Source organism: Tursiops truncatus, chromosome 15, assembly GCF_011762595.2.
Source record: "Tursiops truncatus isolate mTurTru1 chromosome 15, mTurTru1.mat.Y, whole genome shotgun sequence".
Classification (NCBI taxonomy): domain Eukaryota; kingdom Metazoa; phylum Chordata; class Mammalia; order Artiodactyla; family Delphinidae; genus Tursiops; species Tursiops truncatus.
The window spans coordinates 54,374,106-54,385,689 of record NC_047048.1 but is presented as its reverse complement, the minus strand read 5'-3'; the positions used below and the strand labels follow the sequence as shown (position 1 = coordinate 54,385,689).

Here is an 11,584-nt window from a genome sequence, read left to right as displayed (position 1 = left end):
ATGGAAGCCATCCCTGCCACTGAATTGTTTAAAAAGCATGGTCGCTGTTGTCTGTCCCAGGAGCCTGTCTGGCCACTCTGTGAATTCTCTCTCCTTCTGCCTCCAGGCTGGGTCTTAGGCTGCTGAAGGTACAGCCAGCTGGTAGAGGGGGATAATGACAACCAGCCATGGAGTAGTTTAGTTTCTGCTGCTTCTTGCCACATGGCCTTGTTCATTAACCCTCCTGTTTCCACAGTTTCTGATTCTGGTCCCTTCCTAATAAGAGTGCACGTAGCCTTCTCCAAAGAGGCACTCCTCACTAATTCTGCTACATGCTGATCCTTCCCTTACTCTGCATTTGCCTTTGCATCCACACTGTCCCCAGTCAATGTCATCACATCTTTGTGTATTTATGTATATCCTGTGAGTATTTTCCAGTTGTTTGATGTCTAGAAGTATGTCTCCTCTTCCTAGTTAAGGTCTAACTATCTCAGGTGAAGAACATGGTCTTCGGCATCCTCTGTTTACCTTGTAGCAACTTGTAATGAATTACATTTATATCATCACCTTTCTGTAAATGTGTGTTGAGTCAATGAATGCTTGTCCACGTGTGGCCCTGCGTGTGTCTCACAGAACGTGTGTCCACATTTTTTTGGATACTCTAATGCTTTGGATTATACTTCTCCATTCCCTGTATTACCATAGAAGTTCTAGGCAAGAGATCATTTAGTAAAACTCCTGTTTTGTAGATGAGAAAGCCAAAGCTCAGAAAGGTATCATATCTACCTGGTAGTAAAACTAGAGTCAAAACCCCAAATTCTGCCTCCTTTTCTAAAACTTCACCCACTGCATCATTCAACATTCTTCATCATTAGCAAGTACAAATATTTTTTATTATAACTACTTGTTGAATTAGCAAGGGTGGGGTGTGTGTGGAGTTAAAGTTAGTAATTTAATAAAGCTTATATCAGAGTGAAAAAAGGAAAATATACTTTGATTTAAAGTATGAAATTTTAAAGAATAAACCTGGTAGTTTTATAAGGAATTCTACAACTTGCAAATTAAAAAAATATACATATATATATATTTAAAGAACAAAGATATGATATTGTAAAGAATATGTAATGCTTTTTTTTTTTTTTTTTTTTGTGGTACACGGGCCTCTCACTGTTGTGGCCTCTCCCGTTGTGGAGCACAGGCTCCGGACGCGCAAGCCCAGCGGCCAGGGCTCACAGGCCCAGCCGCTCCGCGGCACGTGGGATCTTCCTGGACCGGGGCACGAACCCGCGTCCCCTGCATCGGCAGGCAGACTCTCAACCACTGCGCCACCAGGGAAGCCCTGCAATGCTTTTTTATTAAGACTCACATAATAAGATCTAGTGTCAGAACTAATAACTATGGTGATTTCAGAGTAGTGTGTCTTAGGCTGCTCGGGCTGCCCTAACAAAGTACTGTAACCTGGGTGGCTCACACAACAGAAATGTATTTTCTCACAGTTCCAGAGGCTGAAAGTCTGAGATCAGGGTGCCACCATGGTCATGTTGTGGTTAGGACTGTCTTTCTGGCTTACAGAAGATCACTTTTTCATTGTGTCCTCACATGTTCACATGGCCTTTCCTTGGTTTTTTGCACATCTGGTGGGTAGTAGGAGGCAATAAGGAGAGAGAGGGGTCTCTTCCTCTTCTTATAAGGCCTTCAGTCCTATCTGATTAGGGCCACACCCTTATGACCTCATTTAACCTTAATAACCTCCTAAAAGCCCCATCTCCAATTATAGTCACATTAAGGATTAGGCCTTCAACATATGAATTTTGGAGGGACACAGTTTGTTCTATAGCATAATGATAAGCATAAATGGTATTTTAAAACATCTTCAACAAGCTCTAATATGAAATGGAAATAACTGTGATCTGTTGGCAACAGGATCACAGGTACTGCTGCTAATAAGTTTGTTGCCTACATTCATCATGGACGGAAATTCCTAATTTCAGGTAGAGGTTAATGAAAATAAGATAAGATTTTTCCCCCATACTAGTTCACAGCCACCCTGAATTTCTATATAAGGACTCCCAGGTTAAGAACCCCTGATACATGCAAGTATCTTACTTTGAGCAAACAAGTGGCATAATCCCAGGATAGTGGGAACAGGTTCTGAAATCAGCTGATTCTGTCCATTGCCAGTTACCCAGGAATAGTGAGTGTGTTAAATTGAAAAGAAACATCATCTGCTCCTGCCTTGCTTTCTGATATTTTAAAATATGTGTTTGAGTATTGGAATGTGTTTTGTCTTGCAGACGCTAGTAACTTAAATACTGAACAAAATGATTCCTGGACCTCTGAGTACTCCTGGCTTGACCCTTCTGGGAAGGGCCCACCAGAGACAAACGCAGAGGATGCCGGACTTCGGAAATCTCTGGACACATTCTATGAAGTATTTGGCCATCCACAGCCAGCCTCTGGAAATTCACTCTCCACATCTGTCTACCAGTGCCTTTCTCAGAAAATCAATGAACTGAAGGGCAAGGAGAACCAAAAGTACACCCTCCGCAGTTTTCAAATGGCACAGGTCATCTTCAACCGGGACGGCTGCTCCATCTTACAGAAGCATTCCAGGGACGCCCACTTTTACCCAACCAGAGAAGGAAGTGCGTCTCTGGAGGATGAAAAGCTGACCCCAGGACTTTCAAAAGAAATTATTCATTTCCTCTTGCAGCAGAACTTGAGGAAAGACCCATAACTGTTGCCTGGTGGTGAGAGCAAGCATATGGGGGGTAGCCCTGTGGCTGATACTGTTGGTGCATCACCCAGAACCCCTCAGGTGTCTTGCCAGCTCTGTGTGCCCAACCCCCAGCTAAGTGCTTTGCAGGCAAAGGCTGGCATCTGTGATCTGGTCCTGGAGCCAGTTCAGCCCAAATGGAGAGCCAGCAGTGTCTGGGGGTTTTATTGCCTCCATGGCCACCCCATCCTAAGGCTGGTGACCAACTGGTTTGCGAGTCTGAAAGTCCAGCTTCCTTGTCCCCAGGAAGGACATGCTCTGAGGCATGATTCAAGTTCCAGAGCTCTCCTCCTGATCAGGCCAAGGCTGGGGCTCCGCATGAAATCTCACTCTTGCCTGGCTCCTTCCTTCCCCTGTCCTTCTCTTACTCACTGGTGTCTCCTGGGAGCGTTTCCTTAATAAATCTCTTGCACCTGAACCCTTGACTCAGATTCTACTTCTGGAAGAAGCCGACCTAAGAGAATAGGCTTCCGTTCAATGAGGTTTTTTTCTTGTTTTTAATTTATTTATTTTATTTTTATTTATTTTTGGCTGTGTTGGGTCTTTCGTTGCTGCATGGGGTTTTTTCTCTAATTGCGGCGAGCGGGGGCTACTCTTTGTTGCGGTTCGCAGGCTTCTCATTGCGTTGTATTCTCTTGTTGTGGAGCATGGGCTCTAGGCACGCGGGCCTCAGTAGTTGTGGCACGCAGGCTCAGTAGTTGTGGCTCACGGGGTCTAGAGCGCAGGCTCAGTAGTTGTGGCGCACGGGCTTAGGTGCTCTGCGGCATGTGGGATCTTCCCGGACCAGGGCTCAAACCTGTGTCCCCTGCATTGGTGGGCGGATTCTTAACCACTGCACCACCAGGGAAGCCCTCAGTGAGTTTTTTTGAAGGGAACAAAGCCTTATGCTGAATCAAGTATAAGAATTTTACCAAATTGTAAAACTGTGGCCATGTGATTGGGAACGTATGTCCCCCAATAATACAAAGATTTAAATATGGTTCCAAAACGTGCATCACATCTTAATCATACCTTTGCCTCTCCAAAACCAGAGCTTCCTGTTTTATAACATTAACTGGGTATGGAAGGAACATTTGAGCCATCTAAAATAACAGCTAAGATTCGCACATTTTTTTTAAAAAAGGCTTTTCATCTCCACCAGATTGTAAACATGAAAGGTGAGAAAAAAAAAATGTGTACCACCCACCAAAGTATGTGTAAGATCACTTATGATAAGCTAGGCTGATGGATGCAAGCTTGTCAATTTGTGGTGGAAGAGAAAAAGGAATCCTTTGCCCAAGTGGACTCCTTCCTCTCATTATTTTTGTCTTCTGCGTGCCTGCTGCCAGCACCCTCTGTCACCCTCTGAATGGCTGGCCCCTCACCCCTGTCCTTCCCTTGCTTTGCCAGGGAGCAGCTTTATTTATTTATTTATTTTTAATTTAAAAAAAATTTTAGTGGAGTATAGTTGATTTACAATGTTGTGTTAGTTTCAGGTGTACAACAAAGTGAATCAGTTATACATATACATATACTCCCTCTTTTTTAGATTCTTTTCCCATACAGGCCATTACAGAGTATTGAGTAGAGTTCCCTGTGCTGTATAGTAGTTCCTTTTTAGTTATCTATTTTATATATAGTAGTGTGTATATGTCAATCCCAATTTTCTAATTTATTCCTCCCCACCCTTACCCCCTGGTAACCATAAGTTTGTTTTCTACATCTGTAACTCTATTTCTGTTTTGTAGATAAGTTCATTTGTACCCTTTTTTTATATTTTTAATTTATTTTTAATTTTTTTATGTTTGGCTGCGTTGGGTCTTCATTGCTGCACTTGGGCTTTCTCTAGTTGAGGCGAGCTGGGGCTACTCTTCGTTGCGGTGCACAGGCTTCTCATTGGGGTGGCTTCTCTTGTTGTGGAGCATGGGCTCTAGGTGCACGGGCTTCAGTAGTTGTGGCACACGGACTTAGGTGCTCTGCGGCATGTGGGATCTTCCCGGACCAGGGATCAAACCTGTGTCCCCTGCATTGGCAGGCAGATTCTTAACCACCGTGCCACCAGGGAAGTCCCCTTACCCTTTTTTTAGATTCCACACATAAGTGATATCATATGATATTTGTCCTTCTCTGTCTAACTTCACTCAGTATGACAATCTCTAGGTCCATCCACGTTGCTGCAAATGGCATTATTTCATTCTTTTTTATGGAGCGCAGCTTTAAATAGCCTGAGCAGGCCTGTGCTGGCAGGTTCTCTGCTTCTCAGCTGTGTCCTGAATGTTCGTTTGAGATTTGGTTGGTAGAAGGACATCTCCTTGCACTGAGCTCCCTGAAATTGTAATCAGAAGCCTCGCACTAATCGCTGCGCTAATCCCTCTCTCGAAGGTCCTTCGAACAAATTGTACTGACAGAAAGGGCTCTATCACTTGACTGGGGAACAGTGAGAGAAGCTGGAAATACTGAAAAATTAGATTTTGAGAAACTCTGGATGAAATTTAATTGGCATAAGACTCTGTAAGGTTTCCAGAAAGCAGATTATGCAAATAGATCAGCCTACATGTGTATGTTAAGAATGAGGGCACCCTCTCAGGCCAGGTCTCTTAGGGACTCTTGACTGGAGAGAGAAGCCCTTTTAAAAGTCAGGAATTACATAGTAAGGCTTCCAGCTTTGGGATGATTAGAGGTAGGAAGAATATCCACCTCGAAGGGCAGGCACCACTGGAAGGAGACCTAACAGAAAGGAAAGAGGAAATGAACATGTCCTTGAGAAAACAAGACTCCAGATCTTCCTCTGACAAGCAATCATCTGCATTTTCTCCAATTCAATTGCCCCCCCCCCAATAATTTTGAAACCAGGGAGACTTATAATTGAAAATCTACAGGTTGAATTTTGAAGTTGCTAGTTTTATTGTTTATTGATGTGTAGCAAATCCATAGATGCCCTTGAATGCTCTAGTCTTTAGCATTATTCTGTCACCAAAATATTGGACTTTAGTTTCCATGGCTACCAACAGAAGGAAACTAGATTATTTTCTACTGTTTTTGAAGGACAAAAGATACAAGCTATTTGAATTTCCATGCTGGGAAGCAGCAGCTTCTGTTTGGCAGTGAGATTTTAATATCAGCGAATTTGTAAACTTTATTAATATCAGTGCTGTGGCTGTTCAGAAAAAAGGTAAACTCTGAAAGCAGAGTATTTAGAAGTCTAAAAACCAGAATCACCTTAAGGTAAAAAAAGACTGTGGTGTGTGTTTACTTGTTTCTGAGTAAGTGCTTGTGACAGGTCAGTACAAAATATTTGATTCCCTGCAATCTCGCTCCTTAATTTGATCTTCATGCAGTTAGGATGGCATTTTCCATTTATCACTGTTTACCTTTAATGAAGACTAAGAGATAAGGATATTAAGGCTCTGGCCTCTGGCATCATTGTCTAATTCTGCCCTACAGATCACTTCACTGACATCATCCTCTGAACGTTCTATCTAAGATATCATCTGTGACCCATTTCAGAGATGTATGGGAGGATGGATTTGCTTGCAGGAACCTCAGAATTCTAAGGAAGAGAACTGCTACCAGTGTTTTAAGTCTGTGTAACTGTTATTCACTTCATTAATCTGTTTCTTTGCATGACCTATATATGTAATAGATTTTATTACCGGTAATTAGCACAAAACAATACAGTGATACTTTTAAAACTTTCAAAAACTTACTTTTTAAACTTTTTATTGGTTACAATCACACAGAAAAGTGTTTATAAGTGAACATCTTGAAGATTTTTGCAAACTGAACCCACCTGTTAACCAGCGTCCCGCTCAGGCAGCAGACACTATCAGCTAGCACAGGCTGAGTGGAGATTTTCAAAGAACTGATCAGAATGGTTTGCTCAGATCAACGTTTCTCAAACCACTGGTTGTACACAAAAGAACTTTAGGTGCTAGATGGACAATGTTTATTTTCATTGTTATCTATTCATTTATAACTATAAAATATTATAACTACTATGTCTGATCTATGCTTTTACAGATATTACATAGGATGCACCTAATGTAAGTATGTAAAATTTTAAAATGAATTGAAGTAGTGAAAAATTAACTTAATAATAGTGTAGGTAACATTTAGATATATCAATAATTATGAAAGGTGGTATACTGGAAAATGATTAAAATTTGGAATACAATGGGGTAATCTATGGTAACTTCTGTGTTCTAGTCTCTATTCTACCATCTCTCTCCTGGAATACTACAAGGAAGTTCCATCAGGTCAAGACACATCCACCTTTTCCATTCTCTTTACCCTGCAGCCATAGTGCAAATCATTTTATTTTATTTTTTAGCCATACCACGTGGCTTGTGGGATCTTATTTCCCTGACCAGGGATGGAACCTGGGCACCCCCACCCCAGCAGTGGAAGGGTGGAGTCCTAACCACTAGACCACCAGGGAATTCCCAGTGCAAATCCTTTTAAAAAGCAAAATATGCATCAATAGCTAGCAAATTAAAGAGAAGGAGCTAGCCTTGTCAAATGTGAAAATGTTTCTAACTCTACAGTGATTAAAGCAACTAGAAAAGAAAGATAGATGAAGAATAATAGTTCAGCCCATAAATAGATATAAATGTAGATGGAAACTGAATATATGATGAAGGTAGCATTTCAAATCCATGAGGAAAAGTGGATTTTTTAGCAAATGGTCTTAGCACATTTGGCTCCCCACCCTGGGGGAGGAAAGGAAAAAAGGTTAGATTCTTCACCTCACTCCTGATATCAAAATGAATTCCAGATGGATTAAAGATTTCAAAATTTAAAAATAAAATCATAAAAATGTTAGAATAAAAAATGAGTGTATACATATACATATATGGAAAGAGCTATCTAGATATCTTGGAATAGAGAAGATCTTTCTAAGAATGGCACAAAACCTGAAAATCCTAAAGGAAAAATGTGATAAATTTGACTTTTTAGAAATATTAAAATTCTGCAGGCAAAAAATATTTAAGGTCATAAACAAGATCAAAATGAGGAAAAATACTGGGAACACATGTAATAAAGAGACTTTTTTAATAAACAGAATTCTTACAAATTATTAGAAATAAACCAAATGAAAAACCTGACAAAGGATATGAACTGATAGTTAAGAAAAAAGTATATATAAATGGCTAATAAGCATAACAACCGTACTCAAACATGAAGAACTGCAATTTATGAGGTTAAATTTTAATTTATTTAAATAAGATACCCTTAGTTGTTTTGGGTTTGTCTGTTTTTGTTTCTTGATTTTTGTATTTTGGAGGTGGTAAAAAATTGGAAGGACTCTAGTTCTGGCAAGAGTACAGAGAGACAAGTGCTCTGATTGACTATCAAGGGGAAAGTAAAGTGGCAAAGCTTTTCTCAGGGCAATTTGGCAACTTCTATCAAAATGATGAAAGTCTACTTTCTTTGACCCAACAGCAGGGAACCAGACCTGGAAGGTCTCCTGCTGTCATGGAGTTTACCCTCTAGTGGGTGACGGAACAGGCAAGGTAACTTCAAATAGTGAGAGGTGCTTTGGGGCAATAAAAGGGATGTAGTAGTGCCTGGGGTGGGTGCTTAGACTGGGTGGTCTGAGAAGGACTCTGAAGAAGTGCCATTTGAACTAAGAGCTGCAAGATTCCCCAGAGCCAGCCACACAGAGGCTGGAGCATCCAGGCAGAGGGAATGGCATGTGCGAAATCAGTGTGAAACAGCCTAGTATGAGCTCTGAGTGCCCAGATGGAAGAAGGTCCCTGGGGCTAGAGCACAGTCTGCAGAGGGCAGAGTGGTAGATGAGTTTCGTAAGCAGGGGGAGGCCTTTTAAGCCCAGATGAGGGATTAGAATTTTATTCTAAAGACAGTGGGACTTGAAGATTTTAAGCAAAATTAAGATAAGTTGCCATATTCATGGAAGTTTTTAAAATTAATTTATTTATTTGGCTGCATTGGGTCTTGGTTGCAGCATGTGGCATCCTTCCGTTGTGGCGCACGGGCTCTTCGTTGCGGTGCACAAGCTTCTCTAGTTGCAGCTCACGGGCTTCTCTCTAGTTGTGGCATGCAGGCACCAGAGCACACGGTCTCAGTAGTTGTGGCACGTGGGCTTAGTTGTCCCTCGGCATGTGGGATCTTAGTTCCCTAACCAGGGATCGAACCTGCATCCCCTGCACTGGAAGGCAGGTTCTTAACCACTGGACCACCAGGGAAGTCCCCATGGGAATTTAGTCTGTGTTAAGGGCAACATTTCAAAACGCTGGTAAATGTTGAATCACCTAAATATTCTATAAATGGTGAGATCTCCACCTCACAATATACACAAAAATAAAGTCCAGATGATTAAAGATCTAAGTGCAAAAAAAAAAAAACCTCTATAGAATTGCAGATGACAATAAAGATAAGTTTTTTAATAATCTTTGCATGAGAAAGCACTTCCTAAAACAGATAGCAATGCAAAACAATGAAAGACTGACAGTTATGACTACATAAAAGTAAAAAACTTTGAAAGATATCATAAATATGTGATAATGGTATTATGGTTTTGTAAAAAAAATAGAGATGTATACTGGAGGATTTAGGGTAAATGTCTTAATGTCTATAATTTTCTATTAAATAAAAAAAATTATAATACTTAAAATACTTTATCAGAAACAAGATAATGAAACAAATATGACAAAATGTTATCAGTTACCACATCTAGGTAATGAGTATACGGAGATTCACTAGTCTTTCTACTTTTCTATGTATGAAATCTTAATAATAGAAAAAAAAAGTTTATTTAAAAAAAAGGAAAGAAAGGTTGAAAGACAAGAGACAGACTTGAGAAAAAATTTGCTCAGATATTAACAAACAAGAGTTTAATGTTGTAATATATGAAGAGTTTCTGTAAATAAATGCTAAAATGGCAAATGAATAGAAAGATGAACTAAGAGTATGAACAGGTACTTCACAGAAGAAATGCAAATTGTTAGTAAATATTGTGGGCAAAAAGCATTGCCTGGCATTTCAGTGAACAATGACTGTTGCAGCCATCACGCCCTCAGCCAAGGCAGCTGCCCTGATGGTGCACCCTGAGGGGAACTCAGTACAGAGAAAAACTAGATGCTGGCCCTTCATAGTTAAGGTGCATATCAAAGGAATAATTTCAATCAGCCCAGACTCTTGCATCTTCCCATACTAAAGCACTAAAATCATTAACTTGAAATGTCTGGTTTTGGGGATTAGCAGTAATCTTTTGATGTTCAACTACATGTTTTGTTTTGTGTTTTTCAGCAAAAACTCCTATATATCCTGGCTCCTCCCTTAGCTCTTTGGAACAGTTCCCCAGAGCTATCTGGGAGGCTGCCTTCCCAGGCTATAGTCCTCAGTAAGTTCCCTGAATAAAACATAACTCGCAACTGTTAGGTTGTGCATTTTTTTCTCAGGGGACAGTATGAATAGCCGCTTGATGTAAGTTATCACAGAAGTGCAGTTTTTAGGGACTTCCCTGGTGGCACAGTGGTTAAGAATCCACCTGCCAATGCAGGGGACACAGGTTCCATCCCTGGTCTGGGAAGATCCCACATTCCACAGAGCAACTAAGACTGTGAGCCACAACTACTGAGCCTGAGCTCTAGAGCCTGTGCACCAGAACTACTGAAGCCCATGCAGGGCAACTACTGAAGCCCGCGCGCCTAGAGCTCACGCTCCACAACAAGAGAAGCCACTGCAATGAGAAGCCCACACCTGCAACAAAGAGTAGTCCCTGCTCGCTGCAACTAGAGAAAGCCTGTGCACAGCAATGAAGACGCAATGCAGCCAAGAAAAAAGAAATGCAGTTTTTGGGCTTCCCTGGTGGCGCAGTGGTTGAGAGTCTGCTTGCCGATGCAGGGGACACGGGTTCGTGCCCCGGTCTGGGAAGATCCCACATGCCATGGAGCGGCTAGGCCCGTGAGCCATGGCCTCTGAGCCTGTGCGTCTGGAGCCTGTGCTCCGCAATGGGAGAGGCCACAGCAGTGAGCAAAAAAAAAAAAAAAAAAAAAAAAAAAAGAAATGCAGTTTTTAAAAAGTGTTGCCATTTTAGAATATATATGATTGGTAAGAAATTGAAAAGATCAATCCCGTGAAGTGTTAACAAAGGTGTGGGGACATGGCAATCCAAAATGAAAGCATGTATTACCTTTGCAATGAAATAGATAACTGAAAAATTAAAAATATAGATCCAACCTTGCCACTTGCCTTCCATGCTTCTCGCTGCCCTTGGTCTAGCAGTTGGTCCTGCCCGTCCCAGGGCTTCACCCTTACTCTCTTTGCTGCAGCCACAGTGGCTTCTCAGTTGCTCAACATGCCATCTCCTTAACCAACAGGTTTTGGGTAGGACTGTGGATGCCTTAATAAGTGTCAACCATCATTTCAAACACCCCTGTTACTGGCCCAATTTTACAGATGGGGAAACAGAGGCACAGAGAACTAATAGGTAGTGGAGGTGGTGTCAGAGCCCATACCTAACCCCAAGCTATCCTCTGCTCCCTGCTCCAGAATGCTGACCTTCCTCCCACCCCAGGGTCACCCACAGTGTGCCTTCCTCAGAGAAGCCTTCTGGGACAGCTCCCTCCCACCTTCCCTTATGGGAGGGGCTACCTTCCATAGGTGATGGATACAGCACAGAGCATCACCTTCATAACTTGATTACACCAAACAAATGTAACGATGTGGTACATGGTTTAAGTCTCTTCCCACCTCTCCATCTCCCACCCCCACCAAAGGAACATGAGCTGTATCTTGTTCACCCATGCCTAGCACGTCCAGGCTGGCAAACAGCGATACTTATTTATATTTATAAAATAAAATGTAGGAAATGTCTGTATTGTTTAG

General features: G+C 41.6%; 1 protein-coding gene across 12 annotated transcripts in view; it reads left to right on the top strand.

The window, feature by feature from the left end:
- Nucleotides 1-10,935, top strand: part of SHLD1 (shieldin complex subunit 1) — a 99,059-nt gene extending 88,124 nt beyond the window's left edge. For 6 of the 12 annotated variants that reach the window (XM_019941458.2, XM_073792695.1, XM_073792696.1 and 3 more), the window contains one exon: nt 2,274-10,935. In XM_019941458.2, the coding sequence (XP_019797017.1) occupies nt 2,274-2,716 (443 nt within the window). In that variant the 3' untranslated portion in view covers nt 2,717-10,935. The remainder of the gene's footprint in view (nt 1-2,273) is intronic. The other 6 variants (XR_002177607.2, XR_012326226.1, XR_004522032.2 and 3 more) reach the window with 6 other exon arrangements.
- The last annotated feature ends 649 nt before the right edge of the window (nt 10,936-11,584 follow it).